Source organism: Aulonocara sp. 'chitande type north' Nkhata Bay, linkage group LG4, assembly GCF_057382095.1.
Source record: "Aulonocara sp. 'chitande type north' Nkhata Bay isolate Kocher_YH1m ecotype deep benthic linkage group LG4, A_spYH_male_GT1.1, whole genome shotgun sequence".
Taxonomy (NCBI): Eukaryota; Metazoa; Chordata; class Actinopteri; order Cichliformes; family Cichlidae; genus Aulonocara; species Aulonocara sp. 'chitande type north' Nkhata Bay.
The window spans coordinates 15,806,018-15,828,189 of NC_141347.1; the positions used below are offsets into that span (position 1 = coordinate 15,806,018).

Genomic DNA, 22,172 nt, shown 5'->3' on the forward strand with positions numbered 1-22,172 from the left:
CTTTGTGACTTAAACTCTGTGGTTTTCACCACTTTGTGAGTTTGGTGCTACATGTGACCATATTTGCAGTGCAGAGTTCAAACTTATGAGCAAGCTCAGCTAACGAGCTGTATCCCGAACAGTCGACACAGACTCCTGCTAATTCCTGTGAAGGAACAAATAAGGGACTAGAATTTTTACTCACCAAAACTGGAGCACAGATTTAATTCCAGTAAAAATGCTAGTGAAGAGGTCCAGTTCAGCCACTCAGATTCGCTGATACAGCACAGAGCAGGTAGCCAGTTTGCATCCACCTGTCTGTCAAAGAAGTCATGTTCCTGTTAATGCAAAATTTTAAGCCTGAACAAAATCAAAATCTTACTGTGTACCGTTGTTATGAACGTGGTTAAAAATGTTTATGTAGCACACTGTAAACTGGTTTCTTTCTGCTGTAAAGTCGAATGCATTATGGGAGTCCACTGGGATTGACTCTTTTGGAGCTGTCCTTGAAACTGAAGTTTTTGGCATTTCCACTCTGCCTTCATTTCTCAGGGGTTGTCCCTTTATTAAACGGATTTTGTTTCCTTTTAGAGAGTCCAAGGAACTTGCAGAGTTTACTCAGATGCACCCTGCCCCACTATCTAGCGGCTTGACACCCAGTATGATGACATCCAGCCTCATGACCCCAAACCTTGTGGTCACTGGAGGGGCCGCTCTGGCAGGGGCAGGACGATGGCCTCCTGACCCCTCAACTTTGACCTCTCACTCGTGGATACCCCGGTCTGGAGCTCCCCCAGTCTGGCTCTCTGGCTCTCCATACAGTATGTAGATGTGCTTTTGTCTCACACTTTAGATTTTTCCTCAAACCCCTCGTAACATCGTTGAGGAACTCAGTTGTGTAACTGGCGATTTTAATAATTTTGTGCTTTATGTCAAGAGAAAAGTCAACAAAAGCTGAAATAATGAATCTTTTATTCAAGCTGCAGAAAATTAATAAAGACACATTGTTGATTGTGCTGCTTTTATTTTGACTGTTGTTTCAACATTTATTTATTTGTTTAGAGTAAACAATTATTTAACGGATTATTTGGAAGTAATCATACAGAAAGCCCTAGTTTACTTATTGTTTGCATTAAAAACAAAGTGGTAAACACATGTTACGTGTGTTACAGTCGCTTTGTTTGATGGAAACCTTACATGTTGGAGTTTTAAATAAGCTCCTTGAGCACTGAAGGAGACACCCAGATGTGGGACAGATAGCACAGCACGCCGTTAAAGGAATTAGCGGTTTTAACTCTGTATGCTTTTGCACTTTCAGAATCATTTCTATCTTACTGTCTGTCAGCGTTATAACACCTGGTGCTAAACGTAGAGCACACATGCTTTGTCTAGCTTTTCACACGTGGCTTTTCCTGATTGGTGTTGTCTGTCCGTCGAGCGGTTCAATCAGCAGCAGCCCCGTTGAGTCAAGTGCCGCAGACATTCCTGGTCTCTCCAGGACATTCCAGACCTTCTTCTTCCAACGCACACTGTCCAGAAATAACAGCACAGAGATGCAAACTCACTCACTCACGTGTATGCTTGCATAAGCATGTAAGGTTTAAAAACATGCAACACTGAGACACATGGTCATGCAAAGCTCCCAAAGGGCCTTCTCTGTCTAGACACGGAGGACAAAAAACCCCCAAAAACAAAATACTCTCTCAAGCAGCTAAATTCAGTGCACGCTCCCACATGTGATTCCATTATGCTTTCACTGCAAGTATAAATACTGAATGAAGAATAGCACTGGGTAAATGTTGGATTCAGTTTGGCTTCTGTTGACTTTCTCTTCTTTTCATCTGACGTTTTTCGCACTTCTGCCTCCATTTTTTTCACCCTTTTATTCTCCCCCCCTCCTATTCAGGCCTGGGTCCCTCTTCACTCCACCAGACCCTCCCCCCAGGCTACCCACCCTCTCTGCCAGGCTCGATGCCCCCTCCCTACCAGTTTGCCAGAGATCCGCAGTCTGGACAGCTAATCGTCATCCAATCCGAACACCTGCCACACTATGGTAGGAAAGCTGTTGTCTTTGTAAAAGTGTCAGTGCAAGTTGGCTTCCGCCTTGCTCGAGCGAAAACAAAGGAGTACCACTTTTATACAGACAGATGTTACTGTTTGTACTTTCTGTAAACAAATGAAAATGGAAAATCACTCATGTTTCTCTGGCTTCATTTTATAATTTGCCATCAGCTGAGGCTATTCTTTGACCATAAGCCACCCTAAACCCTGTATCTGTGATCCTGTAGCAGTGCATTGTACTTCTTTTCCCCTTGTACATACTCAACTCAGTTTCAGTCGTTTTCCTTTACAGTTGAGTAACACCTAATGTGCATGGGGTAGTTATAGCAATGCAACAAGGCAACAGTTTTTATATTAAAACTACATCAGCTGGTTTCCTCAGTGCCCAAAAGCTACAAAAAGGACGTGGAGTATCACAGTAGTAAACAAACCCAAGTTCCAATAATTCTTTATCAAATTAAGAATATCCAAAAAAATCTTTTTGTAAGTGGGGAAAAAACTGCTTTGTAAAAAGCAGAAACTTTGAATGGACATTTAATTTTACTTTCTCCTCATGGCTCTGGCTGCTGTTCTGCAGGTGGTGATGTACTGGAGCGTGGAGCCCCAGTGTGGTCGGGTGTGTACGGTACAACCAGCACTTTGCAGCATGCGGCCCAGCTGCAGCTCCTCTCTCAGCAGCAAATCCTCCGACAACACGAGCTACTCATGATTCAGCAGCACACAGCGCAGGTCCTGGAGCTACAGAGGAATGCACAGATAGCTGTGAGTGAACTTTGTGCTGTTAAGCACCTTCATGTCAACAAACACCATATTTAAAGACATTTCCATGAATATTACACATTGTACAATCCAGCTGTATGTAGACATAAAGGCATAAACACAGCAAAACAATATTAGATTGGCTTGCAGTAGGGTTTTAGTTCCCTGCTTTGATTGCGCTTCCAAAAAGTAAAGATCAGTAAACAGCCATATCCTGCAGCTGCAAAAGAATACAGCCAGGAAAGTCTAAACAAAGCACATCCCACAATTCATAACCTGAGTCTGTCACATCATACACACACGGTGCGTGCGTCTGTCAGAAATATCTCCTCTCCTGTGTTGTAGGAGCGCCTAAAGGCCAGTGAGCACCGGCCAGAGATGGAAGACAAAGCAGACAAGCGTAACACTGACTCAAAGCCCAGACCCTCCTCAATTTCATCCCCGTCTCCCTCACCGGTGCTGCATCCCCGCAAACCTCCTCCTTCCTCTCGATCTCCAACCCCGTCGACATCGTCCCTAACCCCGCTGCCTCGGCTCCCCTCTCCAGTGACCACACTGAAGTCAGAGGAAGGTGGGCAGAGAGTACTGTCTCCGCCGAAGCCCCTGCCTCACCCGCCTTCACCCCGTTCAGCGTCTCCCCCCCCTTCCTCGCCACGGCGGCCTAAACAAGAGATGTCTGAAGAGGGGGAGGTGGGACAGAGGGAACAGAGAGAGGGGCAGAAACCGACCTCTGCACCCTTTCAAAGCATGTACGCCGGTGAGTCTGGAGCAACCTAACAAGTGTATAATGCAGCCATCTTTGCTTTTCATCATCATGTCAGCTAGAGTGGATACATAAGACTTTTATTTCACGGTAGTCCAAACATAAAGTGTCTTAAGCAATGAATTAATCAGACCTACCTCCTGATATCAGACAAATTTGCAGTTCTAACTTATATTTTTGTTTGCTTTTGTGACAGATCTCCCTCCAGGTTATCCTTACCAGTCCATCACGGCCCCATTTGGCTCACCTTTTCCTCCTTATCACATCCCAACACCCACAGGGGAAAATGCAGAAGCTGTCCCACCCCGTCGTGTCTGCTCTCCTGCTTTAGCTGCCCCTTTGCCCTCAGCCCATCTCCATTCAAGGCTTTTGGACACAGATATCATGCCTCAAAAGCTAGAGCAGTCAAAGTCGGCATCTTTCCTCAAACAGGAACCTGATGTGGAGCAGGGAAAGCTTGACATAACACCAGAGCCACTCGGACCTCTTCAGCAAAGCTGTAGTCCTGCCCAAGTCACCCAGGACAATGAAGACGACAGGGAACCCCCAAAGCCACAGCCTCAACCGTTACCTCTGCATGTCCCTAGTCCTCCACCACAACGAGCCAGAGGGCTGGAAATCAGGGAGGAAGAGAAGGAAGAAGGTCAAATCAAAATAGAAGTTTCAGCTTACTCATGTCTGACAGCATATTCTGAGCCTCCTACACTCACAGAAGCTGAACCTAAATCCAAGGTCATAAAGGATCCAGACCAAACACATTATGCAGAGTGCATCAGCACAGATTCAGACAGACAAGAACTGTCTCAGACATGTGCATCACTAGATCAAACCACCAGCGCTTCATGTGAACAGGAACAGCCAGACAGTCCAGTCATCTTGGATGCTCCGAGTCCAAAAGAAAGTCTGGTTGATCCTCCTCTCTATCCACTTCCTGCCCCTACCTCTCCACTTCCACTTGTCATCAGTTCAGAAGATCCCATGGCAGGGATGCTCGCCTTATTGACAGCTAGTGAGATCGTCCATCCTCTATCCATCACCCCACCTGCCCCAACACTCATACCACAGATTGAAAGCTGCAGCACTGCAGGACCTATGGAGATGGTGGCGCTGGAGGGGATGGCCCTGCTTAGCCAAATGGCTCAGCAAGAGTTAGAAAACAGCCATAAGGAGCAAGGTAAGCAGTTTCTAACAGATGTAATAAACAGCTATTTATATTTATGAACTCCTCTAATTTTAGTTTTTTCTGCATCCCATCCAGATGTGACATTAGAGGGTCTAGACTGTCTTCTTGAAGCAAGCAAACAAATCCTTCTGGAGGCCATAGAGAAACAATCCCACATTGATCTGCCCAGAACGCTGGACCCCAACAAGAAGTACAGCTGGCGGCAGAGGAAAGAGGAGCCGGTAAGATCAAGAAACGTGTGGCCCACAATTGAAAATGAGCCGGTTTAGGAAATGTTTCTCACCTCGTTGCCTCTCTTTGCAGCTGTACAGTAAACTGCCTCTGGATGTGTTGGACACAATGGAAGTGGAACTCCGTGTCCGCTTGGCTGAGCTGCAGAAGACTTATAAAGAGAAGCAGAGAGAGCTCAGCAAGCTCCAGAGACGCAGAGACAAGCGGTAATTTTTTTTTTAACACTGCTTGCACACTTGCTGTAAGAGTCACTACTACGCGAAATAATCACAAAAGTGCGAAAAATGCTTCCATGCCTCCGCTCCTGGACTAACACACGCTTAAAATTGTTTTGTTGTGTCAGTGAGCGCCAGCTGCAGGAAGATGAGAGGCGCAGTCTGACCAGACGGGGTAGGGGGCGACCTAGAAAGAGGAAACACTTGGCCACACCTACCAAACTGGACAGCAGGCCTGGAAAGTGAGTGAACCCACAAATGTAATCTGCTGCTGGCTTTTGCCGTTTGTTCTCCTTTATGCATGCTTTTCTATATGCATATTCAGCAAAGGTGGATATTTCTGTCCCAGGGTGGGTAGGGCGGTGCAATACTCGGAGGATTCTGAAGCAGGGGAAGGACAAAGGAAGAAGTTCCGGGTGTCCAGAGAAGAAGAGGAGACAGAGGCAGGAAGTGGAGGCTTGAAAGTGAAAAAGAAGAAAAAGAAGAAGAGCTGGAATGACACGGAGCCATCTACCAGTCATCCGCTGGAGGTAGGCTACCTGGAAGTGTATTTTTTTTGGCAGTAGGGTAATGAGACTGGTCTCGTATAATTAATGATGAGTCTATGGTGATGGTCTTAGGTGCTAAAGGCAAAGCGCGGCCTCCTATGTGAGCAGGAGCAGCTGGCGTCAGACCTCGACAGAGCGCTCTCTCTCTCGCAGCTCGGCTCTCTCGGCGCATCACGCAAATTCACCTCCAGCACGAAATCGGAGAAGTCGAAGAGCAAGTCTGTGGAAAGTCGACTCAAGGAGAGAGGAATCCACTCCTCGGTCAAAGCAGGAAAACACAAGATGGCTTCCGAGGCTTCTGCTTCAGACGCTGCCCGGAAAGTGAAAGGTCAGAAGAAGACAGCTTTGTTCTCTCCCATGAGATCAGAGCTCAGCAGCTGCTCTAACAGTGAGTACCTGGAGACAAAAAGTAGCTTCATGTGTCTTTTCCCCAACTGTCAACACAGCCTGAGTTATAGAGTGACCTACTTTTAGCTAATGCTGATACAGTGTCACCTTTTATATAATTCATGGTTAGACTTGGAAAATTAAAAGTGCAGCACATACTCATGTTTTATGCCACTTACGTCATTTTACATTTGTCAGTCACTGGCTTCAGCACACAGAAAAGTGCTGTAGAGATGGGAGTTGGGTCTGAAGTGGTGGGAATTAGATTTGCATGTGCAAGACTTCCACAGATAAAGTGCATCAGAACCACTGAGAGCAATTTAAAGGTGCACATGTGGATCAGTTTCTGGGTGACCTGCTTGGTCACTCACTAATCTTGTCTTTTTTTGTCTGGCAATGATTTGCTTTCTTGCATTTTCCCCCATTTTCTTGACACATGCTCGTTGGTTAGATGGTGTAGAAAGTTAGATTATCTGCGGCTGACTAGTTCCAGATATGCTGGGCTTTGCTGCATTAGTTTAGAAAATAAAACATTAATCTCTGTGAGGCTGTGATATTGAAACCAAGCGGAAACTCTCTTTGTGTCTGAGTCTTTGTTTCCATCCTCATGACCTCATGAATGATTAACCGCACTCTCTCCACACCAGACTCCGATTCAGAGGAGCACACTTCTGCTCGAGGGGGCTGGCCCCCTCTCTCAGGGACGCGCTCCCACGGCAGCCTGCCCAGGAAGAGGCGGTCTACTTCATCGCCGACATCCCTGCTATCCAGTGAGAAATCTCTGAAGAAGAAACACAAGCACTTATCCCTACTGCTGGAGGAAGCGGGCCTCAGCTCCTCTGACGACTCCTTCGACCAAGGTTACTGACCAAATCTTAGAGCTATTCGCCGCTTGCTGTCGAGTCAGACATCACTGTGTCTTAGAGCTTGTGTCTTAGTTTGGTCTTCACTAAGGCAGCTTTTTTTGGGTTTTTTTTATTAAGACTGTGCTTTTGCTTGACGATCTCTACCTCTCTCGCTGCTGGCCTCTCTGCAGAGTTGCCATATTTTTTTAAAACAAATGTTTACTTATTTCTACGGTGTTTTTTAATGCCTGGATTGCAAACTGTTTTGTAGCATTTGTACATTGAACATTTTGTGAATTGTGAATTTTTCGCCCCCTCATAAAATTGTATTGCAGTTTGACATCTATAAGCTTTATTAAAGGTGTTGATTTGATTGCTACAGAATGCAAAGCGCCGTGGTCCTTGTGTCTGCTTCATCTGTCTGTCCGTCTCTGTCAGTACGTCCAGCTGCCCAAGTGCACCTCACACATCCTTTGAAGTGCTTTGTTCGTCAAATATCCCTGTGGATAGCTGGAAAATGGCTGTTCTGCTTAAGGGTTCACACTTGGAAAGCTAGAAGATGAATTCAGAGCACACAGAGCCCAGTCTGTTTGGACAGATAATTTCCTTGCTGCGCTTTTAAACGGTCATAAAATAGATGTGTAATGCTAGTGTTAGTTGTCGTGCTTCACTTTTGTTTTTAGACTAACGCTTCTTGAGCATGTGGCCTGGTGTTTGACGTTTTTGGGGGAAAAATGACCCAAGAGTGATTTTGGGATATTTGGACAATAGAGCTCCTCCTGTGTGTCTACTAAACCTTCAAATAACCCTTTTCCCTTTACGTTGCTGTCTCCGACACCTTGCTCTGTCCTCTCACCTTTGACCCCCACCCCCATCCCCTTCCTGCCCTACTCATGATGCTTTTAAGTGTCTCAGCCTGTTCCATGTGCTTGTGCTGCTGCTACTGCGACATTACAGAAGCTTGGCGAGGACTAGCGCAGCCTTGAGCCTACACTACCGCGCCATGGCCATTCTGCGCTGTGGCTAAAGCTTTGCTTAAGCTATACTGGGCTAAGGCCAGGCTACGTTACGGCTAGGCTCTCGCCGCTGCGCTGCCCTGCCCCACCCTGTCTGAGGCCACACCCCTGTCACCTGCTCTGTAAGTAGGATGTGCCCCTCCCTCAATTTCATTATTGACTAACATGGACTATGCTGAAATTGAAATGCCTACAGAGAATATTAACTTTTTGGGGGGGAGGGGTTTGTTTTTTTTTTTTGTTTTTTTTTTATTGTTCACACAATTTGGAGCTCTAGCGGTAGCCATGGTTACCCCCACCTACCAAGTTAATGTCTACTGATGGCTTGTAAAAGTTTAAAGAGACACATTTGGTGTTGGTTTGGAACAGAGGATATAACCATGGATAATTAAACCACATAAGGGGCCTCACAGGGCTGTCCTCTCAGTGCCTGCTTGTCCTAACGTCTGTCTGCTACTGTTAACGCACCGTGGATTCACAGTACAACATGTGCACCAGATTTGGTTCCTAAAAGTAACTGTTAGAGCCTCGAAACAAGTCTTTAAATGTTTTCATTCTTGTCTCGAGCTGCAGTGAAAGTAAACTGTACAATTAATTGGGGTTAAAGCCTAAAAACCCTGCAGTGACCGGCAGGTATGCTCCAGGGAAACCTGACAGCACAGTCACCTCTGATTCTTCTTAGAACTGAGGCTTTGAACACAAAAATCCAGAACCACTTGATTTTCAGCCTAGTGATGAGTTTCCTTTCCCTAACATTTTTTTTTATAGTTCTGTGCTTTAGCATCACTTAAATCCCAAAGTTATAGCCTTTTAATAATTTTACAGCTCTTAAATGTACTGTGTATCCACCCTCCATGTTAACACTAACCCCCTCTGTTCATGAACTGCTAACTGCCAGCTACATGCAGCTAACAGCCACTATGCTACACTCTGAGTGTGTGTGTCTCTTTGTGTGCTCTTTTGGCTTGTCAGAGGAGGAGGAGCAGCTTTTATTTTATTTCCATGATGTTTTTGAGTGTTTTTATTTTTCCAATAATAAATAATATCCCAGTCAGCTCACGCGGGTCTTACTGACTTTGTGGGGACCTTAATCTGTTTCACCACTTACATTATGGGGACATAACTACTTAATGGGACCTCATGAGGCAATGAATACATTTGAAAGTAAAGTGATGTTTTCAGGATAGGTTTAGGTTGGGATTAGGTTCAGGCAAGCTACAGCTAAGGTTATACGAGATTTCCAGTGTAAGTCAATATAACGTCCTCTGAAATCAGCTGTGGTGTGTGTGTGTGTGTGTGTGTGTGTGTGTGTGTGTGGGGCTCAGATGCATGTTTATGGTTGATTTTTCTTGCTGTTGCTTTCTTGTGCAGCTTTACATAAAGGCGGGCTGCGGCAGTTCAGACAGTGGATCTCCTCTCTCTCCACTGTTGTTTCTCTCCCGCCTACACGTGTGTGTGTTTATGTGTACTTGTGTAGACACATAGTTAAAGATCCGGGCTGCTGCAATAGCGGTGTTATTTCTTTTGTTAATTAGCCCTCTCTGTGGTGCACTCTCTCTGCAACAGTAGGAAGCGATCTGACCTTTGGTCCAGACCTCCTGCCGTGAACACATTTGTCTCTGAGCTGGAAATCTTTTCTCTGATGCAGAAACCTCCGAGGACGAGGAAGAGTCGGATTCAGACAACGACCCCGGTTGTGAGGAGAGCGGGCTGGGTCTGCTGGCCAGGTTTGCGGCGAGTGCGCTCCCTGTCAGCTCGGCCTCTTTGAGCCTCCACCACGACAGCAAACACTGCAGCAGGCAAAGCACTCTGGGTAAAAGATCTTACACACAAATGAGCTGTGAACTGATGTGCCTTCTCTCTCCTTTTGTTTTAATGCAGACAGACCCGGTTCACTCTGCTTAAACTGATTTCACACATTCCCCCGATGGCCTTTAACTCTATTGTGGTTTTTTTGTGGTTGAGCAGATTCACCACCTGAGCATTCGTTCAGGATTTTCTTATTGATTGAAGGTTAAATTTTAATTCATTTCTAATTGTCACAGCAAGGGTGTGTGTAACGATTCACCCTTGAATTATGTATTAGTTTCAAACTGATCAATACTCCTATTCACAGAGTTATTGATTTCAGGCAATCTACCACTTCAGTTCGTTAATGACTGGATGTTTATGGGAGGAGTCTAGTTTTATGCATGTGCGAGAGATACATAGGAAGAGTTTTTACCATCATATGACCCTCTCCTCACCTCCTACAGGTTCAACAGAGTGCGAGTGGTCAGACTCTGGCTCGGACGTGCGGTTAAGGAAGTTCCCTTCTCTGCTGCACGGAAAACGCTCCGCCCCCGAGCTCCCCCTTTTGCCACCAGCGACCCGCCGCGTTGACCAGAGTAGCCCCACCAAGCGAGACGAGGCGCTGCAAGTCAAACGCAAACCTCTGCCCAAATTACGCCCTACGCCTCGCTCACCCCGGAGATTTAGTTTAGACCTCGCCAGCAGCTCTGGGTTCGGAGGTTTCAGCGAGGATGAGGGCTGGAACCGCCGACGCAGCGAGAGGATTTTTCTCCACGATGCCACGGTTTCAGCCTCCACCCCTTCCACCAGTCAGAGCTCCTCATCCTCCTCCACCAGCTCAGCCCCACCGCTCACACCGAAGGCCGTCTCCAGACCGAAGCCCACTCAGCCCAGCAGAGACGGGAAAGACGTGGTGAAAGTATGTCAAGAAGTCACTGAGCTGTTACCGGCTCAGACTGAACAACAAAATCACACCTTTTCCCCCTCTCTTCTCACTCCACATCTTTTCTACTATCTTTTCGCCCCCTTGTTCAGACTCCTGCTCCCTCGCATCCTTTTTTCTATTGCAATGTTTGCTAGTGTGTGTGTTCAGGAGTGTATGTCAGAGCGCCAGCAGGGTTTCATTTACTTCAGTCATTGCAGCACTCCCCTGCTGTCTGTGGCGTGTTGCTGACAAGAAAGGACGACTGCAGGCGGCTTGGATGCACCCCTCCCCCGTGTGTGTGTGTGTGTGTGTGTGTGTGTGTGTGTGTGTACACAATGTGATTCTGCCCAACAGAGCCTCGGTGACATAATTTATTCATATGCATGTTTTTAACTGTGTTGTAAAAACAGAAAAAGAAGCTGAAGGACTCTCCTCTGCCTGTGAGCCCGTCCACTCTGTGCAGTCCAGTCACAGACAGCCCTGCACCGCTGAGCCTCAGCCTGGCACGTAAGAGTCAACCAAAACCCAAGACCAAAGCCAGAGAGGTCAGTATGATGATAAATTTGCTGCAAAGATGCAAACTTAATTATGCTGACAAGGACAAAGCCAGATCTTTAAAGTTATTGGACCTAATAGTGCAAAAGGTACTTTGAGGCTTGGCGTGTGTGTGTGTGTGTGTGTGTGTGTGTGTGTGTGTGTGTGTGTGTGTGTGTGTGTGTGTACAGTATCAAAAGGTCTTCAGAAACAAACTAATAGCTTGTGTTGGATTTAACACTTTTGTTTTGTTACTGAGGGGAAAGAGTAAACCTAATTGTGTGATTTCTGCCAAAGTGTTGTATTTCTCACCATCTGCCGCCAGACAAAACTTGAGTTTGCCTTGGAAAAGGAAGCAGAAGTGTGTGCAGGGCTCTTTGTGCTGGTGGAGATCGTTTATTCGACAGCATAAGTGTTGTAATATGCTACTGTTTGTGTGTGAAAAGTTCATTTGTGGTGTGTCAGCCTGGTGATTTGGTGGAGTGCCACAAGTCAACATTAAGTAGAAAAGCCACTGTGTCGCAGGGGGAATCACTCTTGTTCCACAATAATTTGATTGTAAGGAAAATAACATCATCACGGTTTTTTGGGAATCTAATCAAATCTGCTTGTTTGTGTTGCAGCCTTCCAGGGGTGCGGTGAGCCGGCTGATGGAGAGCATGGCGGCAGACGAAGACTTCGAACACAACCAAGACAGCAGCTTCAGCGAGGACGAACTCCTCCCAGCACGAAGCAGCAGTGTGTCAGAGAGTGCCTCGACTCCCGGTCAGTGCCCGCAGACTCGAACCTCAGATTGTCACACATGCTAAAATGATAGCATGTATATTTATTACTGTTTGGGGTGGTGTTGTGTTCAGCTCCAGTGCAGTGTGTGCTAGATAAGGACTCTCTGGTGGACGGACTCAGAGTATTGATCCCGATGGACGACCAGCTACTGTATGCAGGACATGTGAACACTGTACACTCCCCTGACATGTGAGTACGCATTAGCAGACTTGTAAGTAGAGGGAAAAACATGTGACACGTTTGAACACCTTCTTAGCTTAGCATAAAAGTTTGAAGCGAGCTTTCTCAGTAAAAGTTGTAAACACAAGAAAAGCCTAAAAGTTCATGCTGTCCATCACGTTTTCCAAAGTCGTCCAGTGGCCCGAATTGGGATCTTTACCAGGCCAATTTTTGCCCTCAGGCCTTATGTTTGACAGCCCCTGCTTTAACCACACACATGCATTCACACAAACATGGAAAAAGGAAAACATTAAACATGACATTTCACTGATGAGTTTTTGACCCACTCCCACTGTCGACATGAAATTTCACATCTGTGTTAATTTGGATCCTGTATGGTTATGTTTGACAGATATTTTTGACCCTGTGGTTGTTCTTGCTACAAATAAGTACCACCAAAACCACATTTTGCCACAATGACACTCACACAAAGTGAAAACAATAGTAAAGAGAGTGGGTTCCTCTATCTGCTACACTTCAAGCTCTATCAAGATATGGCCTAAGCTCTGGTTCTGACAAAGAGACCACTCACACTACCAAGAATGCTGCTGTGGCTCAGGAGACTGTCTGACAGTGTTGTTTAAAGCAATGACCCTTGCTCGATGACCCCAAGCTTTTGACCAACTCCCCTTTTCCCACAGATACAGTGTGGTGGTGGAGGGGGAGCGAGGAAACCGACCGCACATCTACTGCTTGGAACAACTACTCCAGGAGGCTGTGAGTATCTATGTGAAATATGTGAGGTGTAAAGAGTAGCAAAAATAAAAGTATTGTGTTCATATGCAAAGGGAAGTATGAAATAGTTTGATGCTTTAGCTTGCCATATAAGAGTTCCTACTTCTGTGTGTACAGATCATTGATGTGAAGCCTCCATCCGTGCGCTATCTCCCTGAGGGCACCCGCATCGCTGCCTACTGGAGCCAGCAGTACCGCTGTCTTTACCCCGGCACTGTTGTCAACGGTGCGACAAGAGCACAAACAGCCACCACTTCAATGATAGGATTCATAAGCAAGTTACATTGTTGCCAGCAGCACAAACAAATGCAAACGATCTTAGCAGAGCTGCACTTTCATTGTAGGGATGTTACTGTCTTGGAGATTGTAAAGGAAACGTAACTGGTCTGGATTCTGTTCTTGACTTCAGATCGAAACATGCTACATCAGCCCTTTTTAATCTAATCTAACCAGATACAATCGTTCCTGCTGACCTGCGCATTTTCGTTTCTTCCAAACAGGAAGTTCAGACATCGATGAGAATGACGATCTCATCACGGTGGAGTTTGACGATGGCGACACGGGCCGCATCCCTCTCTCACACATCAGACTGCTGCCGCCAGACTACAAGATCCACTGTGAGCACGAAATATGCACACAACACAGTGTGAAAGGTTTAGCACCAGAGACACTCAGATTAGCCTTGGAGAATGAGAAGGGGGAGTAAAGGGGAGCAGTGAGAAAAACGGGGACCATGAAGCACATTGCTCCCTAAAAAAACTGAACATATTTAATGATCACTGAGTCCTAATCCCCGTGTTTCTCTTTGGGAACTTGTAATAAGCAAGGTGCTTCCAACACTTCCTGAGGGGATGAAGACAGTAGAGTGTATGCTCATACATAACAGTATCCTAAACATCTTAGCCCAGTTTGCACATTGCAGACAACCAACATGAGCCCCCAGCCCCCTGAAATCTCCTGCATTCATTATTAAAAGTGTGAAAAGCACAAACTTTAAACCCTTGTCTTCTTCTGTAAAGGTGCCGAACCATCCCCGGCTCTGCTCGTGGCCAGCTGTTCCAGGAGGAGGGTCCGCAAATGCAGCAAAGAGGGTAAAGAGGCGGGAGCAAAGCCAGAGGAGACCACACCCAAGATCAAGGGAAAACCTGGTCGCAAACCCAAACCCAAACCAGGTGAGCCAAACAAAGTACTAATACCATCACATTGTCTCGAACTCCTCAACTTTCTGCTTTACTCTGATAGAAAACTTTTATTCCCAAAGCTGAATGTCTCTGCGTACATTTTTACATGCTTGAGACTTTTTGTTTATCAGAGATAATAACAGAAACACTTCTGTGTGGTTTCTTTCTGCATTTATGAGAGAGGCCACTTTCGATGAGTCACGTTTTTAAAACAACAGAACCAGCAAAAATAGCTTGAGGTTCAGAAGTGTCAGACATCTCTAGTTTGACCATGTGTGTCATCTCTGATGTCAGTTTAATGAATTTACTGAAACTGCTGCTGTGCTGTTCTGTGAAGCTAGCAGCCCGTAGCTTTAACTGTAATAAAAAGCACACCGCTTGTCCGATTTGCTGACGCTGCCACGTTTTGACTGGGTAAGCAGTTCTTAGATGTAATATTTTCATTTTAGAAACGTTTGCTTGCTGATCTGTCTACCCTGCTCAGCATGACGAGCTGCAGACCACAAAAGTCACGAAGCCACACAATGGAAATGTCAGCAAATGCGGAGTAAAGCAGGAAATAAAATTACATTTGTATTGTTTTTCCTCTTTTCCCCACAGAGAGCTCCATGAACTCAGACGGTCGGGAGAAAGCTGATCCTCCACCTTCCTCCACCCAGCCAGTTGAAAGACCCCAGGCTCCAGCCAAGCCCGCCCAGGAGCGACCCTCCTCTGTCCAGAAACCAGCTCAGGAGAAACCCCGCCCTGCATCCCGGCCAACACTGGGAACCCAAACAAAACCAGGCCGAAAGAGCTCCGCTACATCCCCAACAAGCAGCCCTACGCTTTCCAGTCCAGTGCCCAGGAAGAGCAGTCCGGCGCAGCCTCCAGCTTCTAAAGCAGCTCGTTCTCTCCCTCCCTCGCTCTACCCCTCCACCTACGGTAAGGTCCTGACTGTGGATCTGTACAGCGAGCCAAACCTCAGCTCGTACAACAGCCAGCGCAGAGAGAGGGAGAATAACAGCAATGTCAGTCCTACTGCAAACAGGCCAATGTCTAGGCCCAGTATAACTGCTTCGTCTACTGCATCCAAGCCTGCTGCGTCATCCACACCCAGACCTACTTCTAGTTCCTCGCCTAAAACCAAACCCTCCTCAGACCATCACAGCAGCTCTAGACCCAGCCTAAGCTCGGGACTCATGCCCAGCCCCATTTCTAGGCTGTCAGCAGGCAAAACCAGCTCTTCTCTGACTCCCAGACCTTCATCATCATCTTCAATATCGTCATCCTCGGCTCCCAGACCTAAAATCAAGATGCCGTCCGACCAGCTGTCGTCCAGGCCGAGCTCCATCTCCAGGCCCAAGACCAGCTCTGGGCAGGGTGATGTGAGGCGGAAGTCTCTCTCCGCAGAGCCCCTCGTGAAGCTCGACCACGAAGGAGTCACCTCCCCTAAAACTAAGAAGACGAAGGCTCTGATGTTGCTGGAAGGTCGTGAAGTTAGGCGAGACCACACCCCCATTAGCACAGCCACAGCCAATCAAAAGCTACTAAAGCCTAAAGTGAGAGCTCCGGGTAGTGAGACTGGTGTGCCAGACAAGGACTCAACCTACAAAGCTCCAATGATGGCTAAGGAGAAGGCAGACAGTCGTGGAGGTAGAGGACAGGAGGTGGACACAAGAGAGGAGAAAGGTAAAAAGGAGGAGAAAAAGGAGGTGGAGAAGAGGGAGGGAAGAAAGATGAAAGAGGAATCTCAGAGCAGCAGCAGCTCAGACTCGGAGGAAGAAGGAGAGAAAGGGAAAATCAAGAAGAAGAAGAAGAAATGCACCTCAAGCTGCTCTTCATCGTCTTCATCCTGCTCTGGTTCTTCCTCATCTTCTTCCTCATCGTCATCTTCATCATCATCTTCGTCGACTGACGACTCCTCCTGCAGCTCAGATGAAGAGAGGACTCCTACACCTCCACCAGCCTCAGTCCAGAAGCCTCCAGAACAAGATAAACCTAAAGAAGAAGCAAAAGAAGAAGAAGAGGAGGAAGAGGAGGTGAAGAAAGAGGTTGAGGTGAAAATGGAGGAGGAAGAACTGTCTCCACCACCGCAGTCTCCCTCCCCTTCAACCTCTCCAACAGCTGCTGCTCCTGCTCCCTCTAAACCGGCTAAGCCAGCCACCGGAAAGGGCTCTGGACAAAGGGGTCGTCCTCCAAAACCAAAGCCCAGTGGAGGAGAGGGGAAAGCGGGGAGGCCAAAGAGGAGAGAGGGGGTCCACCTTCCCACGACTAAGGAGCTGGCTAAACGTCAGAGGCTTCCAAGTGTGGAGAACAGGCCCAAAATTTCAGCTTTCCTTCCTGCACGACAGCTCTGGAAGTGGTTTGGGAAACCCACTCAGGTGAGGAGAAAAATCTTTTTCTATCATGTAGGAAAAAAATTAATGAAATGTAGATATCGCTCTTTTCACTCTGTGACCAACATGTCCTTTGTGGCCCCTCCAGAGACGCGGTATGAAGGGCAAGGCAAAGAAGCTCTTCTACAAAGCCATTGTGCGTGGCAGAGAAATGATCCGCATCGGGGACTGTGCAGTGTTCCTGTCCGCCGGCCGCCCCAACCTGCCCTTCATCGGTCGCATCCAGAGCATGTGGGAGTCCTGGGGCAGCAACATGGTGGTCAGGGTCAACTGGTTCTATCATCCAGAGGAGACGAACCCCGGCAAGAAACTCACAGACAAGAAGGTAGAAGTTTGTGCTCAACACTGATCAAAGGTTTATAAAGAAAGACAGCGTTAATGTACTACTCTTTTTTTCTTTTCTTTTTTATATAGAGGTTTATAAAAATGTGTAAGTGTTTGAGGAGCTTCCAGCTTTGTGTCCTAAGTGTAAGATTGCTTCCTCTGCAGAACTGGGATCAGATATGCGGTCAGTCTTTACCAGCAGCTCTGCACTCTTCCATCCAGAGGAAAGACTTTATGGAGGTGAGGAAAAGTTTTATCTCTGAACTTCAGACTTCATATTCTACTGCTGCTTATTCCAGTATGGGCAAACTGACAAAGTGTACTTAAATGGATTCACAACCAGGAAAAATACAACTGAATACAGCCATAAATAATCCTGTTGGTTGGAAAAGGAAAACTTCATACAGTGTTCTTTCTTATTTGTAATAAAATAACTTTCTATAAAAAAAAATTCACTACTATTTGGTCTTGCTACATGTTTTGCATGCTAGTCTTGAGCCACTGCCGATCTGTATTAGCCAGAACACAATGTTTAACACCAGCTGTAATCCCAAAGCTAGTCCATTTTAGCTAGCATGCTAACACTAACTTTCTTTGCTACCTCACTGTAACTGAGAGATCAATAATAATCGTTTTTTTAGGACAAAATAAAATGGCACTAGAAAGAAAAGACAAGTTATATAATAACTCACCGTCACGGCAGATGGCTCCCCCTGCCTGAGCTGGGTCCTCTAGGAGGCTTCTTCCTGTCAAAAGGGAGTTTCTCCTTCCCGCTGTCACAAAATACTTGCTCAAACGGTCTGATTGTTAAGGTTTTCTCTCTATTATTGTAGAGTCTTAACCCTTAAGTCTAGCATGAGCCACTGCTGAACTCAATAACGGACAAGTATTTGATTCTTGGGCTCTTAGCTGTAGAAGTAGTGGCTCGTTTTCTTCAGTCAGGGTGATGAGCCTTTGTTGTTATTTACCATTTATGTGTTAGTGTTGACTTGTCTGATGAATGTGGGCTACAAAAGCAGTAAACACAGCCTGTGTCTGTCGCAGCGCGCCCTCTACCAGTCGTCTCACAGCGACGAGAACGACGTGCAGACGGTCAGCCACAAGTGCCTGGTGGTGAGCGTGGAGGAGTACGAGCAGATGACCCACACTCGCCGCTACGCCGACAGCGAGGACCTCTACTACTTGGCCGGCACCTACGAACCCACCACGGGGATGATCTTCAACACCGATGGAGTTCCAGTCATCTGCTAAAAAAGAAAAGAAAAGAGAAACTCACTACGAGTTGATAAAACCAAATTGTGACCCGGCTTACTTTGGACCTCACTGGGAAGGAGTCAGTACCCAACCTGTCAAATCACTGATTTTCACTGGCGGTGGATCTTTTCACAGACTCCATGAACAGAACTGCTCTGAAACACTTTAAGTAAAACAAAAAAAAGCAAAAAATTAAGAAGACAGTCATGAACAGCTACTACTACAGAAACTGGAGACACTATGTAGACAGTATTAGAAGAAACGCGTCTCTTGAAACATTTGCACACACGAACGTCATGAACACGCTTCTGTTTTCCTTGTTGTGTTCATGGGAAAGCTTTTCGAACACGCATGAACACTTCGGTCTCCTTTTACAAGTAAATGCACCCTGTCTAAAGAGACACACGTACGCTCACACGTGCACAAAAGCAATGTAAATACAGACGCCATGTGACACAGTTATATAGAGGACAATAATGAGTGTTTTTATTTTCATCTAATAGATTTATGTCAGAGTACTTTTTTTCTAAAGAGGTAAACAGTCAAGAAGCTTTAATGAACTGTGAATGAAGATGCAGGAGATGCAGGCCTGTGTCAGTCTGTCCACCCCCAAACCTGCCCCCCACCCACCCACACACGCTCCGGCTAAACGGACAGACGGACCCCGCTGGTGTGATGTTGTGATTATGTTGCTGTGGTGATGTTACAGTCATGTTACAGTTATATAAATGTATCTACAGAACAGCAGGAGCGACAGACAAAGAGAGAAGGAGATGCACAGAGAGAGGTAGACTCCTCCTTACCAGAGAGCACCTAAAAAAAAAAAACACTTAAAAATCTATCTGTCTTTAATTTAAACGCCCCTCCTCCTTCCACACAATCCCCCTTGACAATCCTAACTTGGGCAGACAAAACTGCCCGTGTGCTTCTAAAAACTTCCTGCTCCCTCAGAGACTCAGGCTAAAGAGAGAGGAAGGATCTTGTACTATTAAAAGCACTTCTCATTTTCATCTTTGAGCTCCTTGTTTTTAAAGAGGGGGGGAGACGAAAAATCCACCCCGAAAACACGCAAACACTAGAAAACAAAAGCAGCTGCTGTGGAAGTGTGCTGCATTTTGTTGTTTGCCCGCTTTGTTTCAATGCTTGGAGAAGTGGACCCCAAAGGAGGCGCAGACATGAGATGTGGTGCCTTAAAGGCCTGTCTGGATATTTTTTTTTTTTAAATAAAAGCATCCTGGGAAATGTAGGCCACCTCTCTTTTTACTTTACAAACAAAACGGGTAACCAAGAAAAAAATAAACCACAACACTTGATGAAAAAGGAGATCTGTGAATGTACTACACGATATAAGCTAATGTATCAGCAGTGCAGGATTCCCAATGGGTGGATTTTTTTCCCTCCTCCTCCTTTGTTTTTTTTTGGTTTTGTTTTTTTATTTAGGGTTGTGAGCGCTGCAGCCGGTCTGAGAAGCATCAAGGTCATGCCTCTGATATTCGCCACGGAGCTGCCAGCACTCGTTAGATCAACATAATTCAGTTTTAACACTCCTCTTCCGCAGTCTGCAGCGTTTGCAACCTCCAAATGTCCTGCGCTTGGATGCATCTTATTTTATTTTTTACTTTTGCTTCCGCTGTTTTATGGATGTTCATCGTTTTAGCCTCTTTAATCACATTTTGCCCTCCAAGCAATCATCTTTAACAAGAGTGCACTTTGAATGAGCTCCGCTGCAGAGGAGAGTCTTGTATGTTTTCTTAAAGTATTTACTACCCCCCCCCCCCCCCCCCCCAAAAAAAACTCCCGCCGCTGTCACCGTCTCTTCTCTGCACGCCACCGTTCCCCCGTCAGAAACAAGCAGTGACACATTCGTCTTGTTTTGACGTTGTTGTTTTTTTTTTGTTGTTAATTCTGTGTGCCTCGTTTCACCGTTTTTTAGTGGGAGACTGTTGAATGTCGTGCTCAGGATTGTGAGCATTTTGAGAGGCCTTACTCTCCCAGGCCTTATGATGATGATTATGATAATTCGCCAAATCTTTTACACCCCCCCCCCCCCCCCCCCCCCAAGTCCTGCACCTTCAGGAGGAATAATCAGATATGCTCCCAGTCTGCTGGGAAAACGCCTTCTTTATGATCGTGTTTTGGTTTTGCAACCTATCCAACCGACCCGGAGCTCTTAACAGACTTACTTTGTTGTGTATAATTTGTATTGGATATAACTGTATCTTCTGCATACAGTATATCAGTGTATGTATACATGCAGTGTATGGTAGCTGTATGCTGTATAAACATGTAGGTTTTAAACATGTTGCCCTCTCTGCTTTGCTGCAGAGTTTAAAAATTGTCTTGTTGATATTCAATAGGTTTAATATTTTCTACTCTTGTTGAGCTCTTATGTCTAGATTTGTCTAATTTTTATCGTACCCTATATATCATGTTTTAAGTCACTCTGGAGGACAACCCCACATGTCCCTGTTGTTAATGTGGCAGCAGTGCCAGCACAGTAACAATTCCATATGCATTTATATATATATATAATCCAGATGTGATAGCCACAGAGTAAAAGAGAAAGTTTGATAATGTGCTGCTAGTTTATTGGTATTTAAAAAAAAAAAATGAATCGGGTACAGAGTGAGTCCATGTGCCACTTTCTGAGATTGCTAACATCTTATCTGCTAAAGCCCCACCTGCTCCTGTCGGTTCATTTCAGACTAAAACTCGATGCATTTCCGCAGATAAACGTTTTTAAATGACAGGCAGGCCGAAAGTGTCTCGGCTCGTTGGCGTTTGGATGTGTGGGAGCATCATGGATACACAGGTCGCACCGGTGTTTGCAGAGTGAACAAGCTCCGTATTAAAGTGCCCGTTATGAATGTTTGTTTACCCCTGGAGCTGCTCAAGCACTTTTTTCTGTGTGTGCGTGTCCGTGTGTGCGTGTGTGTGTGTGTGTGTGTGAAGGACAGAGGTAAGGAGACTGATAAGACATCAAGCTCTTATCTCCTGCTGTCACCACACACACACACACACACTCTTACACACCCTTGTAACCCTTAAAGGTGTGTTTTATTGCCTTCCAATCTCTATTTGCCCCCCCCCCCCCCCCCCCCCCTCCCAAATCTCCATCCAAAGCCCAGCCTTAGGCCTTCATACAGGGTCCAACACAAACACAGACACACACTTATTCCCCGTTTCGCCTTCAATTTTTCTTTTTGTTTTTATTTTTTTGGTCATACATTTTAAGGGTCTGACTTTGTATATGTTCTGTTTATCATCGTTTGTCTTATTTCGGCTTTGTACTTGATTATTTGCTGTGATTGCTTTTTTGCATCCCCCTCCACACCCCCACACCATTTTTTTTTTTTTTTTTTTTTTGCACGTTTCTGTCCCCCCCCCCCCCCGGCTTCCCCTCTCTGAACAATCGTCCACGCCTCTCAAGCAATACTGCTGACTGGCACTGGGAGCTAGCTGCTAGAGAGAGAGAGGAATGGGAGAGAGCGAGCAAAAGAGAGAATGAGAGAGAGAGAGAGAGAGAGAGGTGGACTGGAGGCTGGTTCTTCGTCTGCTGTTCCTTCAGTATCGTTATCGTCCTGTTACAGAAAAGATTATTTTGAAAATAAATAGAAAAATCATCTAAGTTTTGTAAATGATCCTTCACTGTCGGGGGGAGAAAAAGCTATCAGAATATACTTTGTACACATGTCTAATCTTGTAAAAAATGCAAAAAGAATACATTTTAGAGAGAAATCTGAAACCTGATATATTCTGTCACCCTATACTGTATGTGTAAGGAACTGTTCTTTTTTTCTCTTTTTTTACAGACAGCAACCACGTTTATCAGTGTTTCTTTGAAATTGTTTTAGTAACTCAATATTTTATAGGCAATCAATAAACAGATGGAACTGTATGTCTCTGACTCTCTGATTTGAAAACAGTGTTTTTCATTTGACTAAAGGTGCAGACGCTCGTGTTCTGGAGCTGTTTAATGTTTTCCGACAAATTGATTCATTTTTAGAAACTTAGTTCATTTACAAAGCATAGCAACAGGCACTGCTTCGTGGAAGCTGCCA

The 22,172-nt window shown here is 45.8% G+C and overlaps 1 protein-coding gene across 1 annotated transcript in view; it reads left to right on the top strand.

Moving 5' to 3' along the window:
* Nucleotides 1-21,832, top strand: part of tnrc18 (trinucleotide repeat containing 18) — a 45,555-nt gene extending 23,723 nt beyond the window's left edge. The window contains exons 7-30 of the mRNA XM_086288707.1: nt 571-800; nt 1,886-2,032; nt 2,618-2,802; nt 3,145-3,556; nt 3,759-4,736; nt 4,821-4,966; nt 5,049-5,182; nt 5,320-5,433; nt 5,541-5,721; nt 5,812-6,127; nt 6,774-6,986; nt 9,636-9,800; nt 10,243-10,697; nt 11,114-11,248; nt 11,861-12,002; nt 12,095-12,212; nt 12,884-12,959; nt 13,095-13,203; nt 13,478-13,594; nt 13,997-14,149; nt 14,759-16,518; nt 16,622-16,858; nt 17,023-17,097; nt 17,902-21,832. Coding sequence (XP_086144833.1) covers nt 571-800; nt 1,886-2,032; nt 2,618-2,802; nt 3,145-3,556; nt 3,759-4,736; nt 4,821-4,966; nt 5,049-5,182; nt 5,320-5,433; nt 5,541-5,721; nt 5,812-6,127; nt 6,774-6,986; nt 9,636-9,800; nt 10,243-10,697; nt 11,114-11,248; nt 11,861-12,002; nt 12,095-12,212; nt 12,884-12,959; nt 13,095-13,203; nt 13,478-13,594; nt 13,997-14,149; nt 14,759-16,518; nt 16,622-16,858; nt 17,023-17,097; nt 17,902-18,108 — 6,805 coding nt within the window. The 3' untranslated portion in view covers nt 18,109-21,832. The remainder of the gene's footprint in view (nt 1-570; nt 801-1,885; nt 2,033-2,617; nt 2,803-3,144; nt 3,557-3,758; nt 4,737-4,820; nt 4,967-5,048; nt 5,183-5,319; nt 5,434-5,540; nt 5,722-5,811; nt 6,128-6,773; nt 6,987-9,635; nt 9,801-10,242; nt 10,698-11,113; nt 11,249-11,860; nt 12,003-12,094; nt 12,213-12,883; nt 12,960-13,094; nt 13,204-13,477; nt 13,595-13,996; nt 14,150-14,758; nt 16,519-16,621; nt 16,859-17,022; nt 17,098-17,901) is intronic.
* The last annotated feature ends 340 nt before the right edge of the window (nt 21,833-22,172 follow it).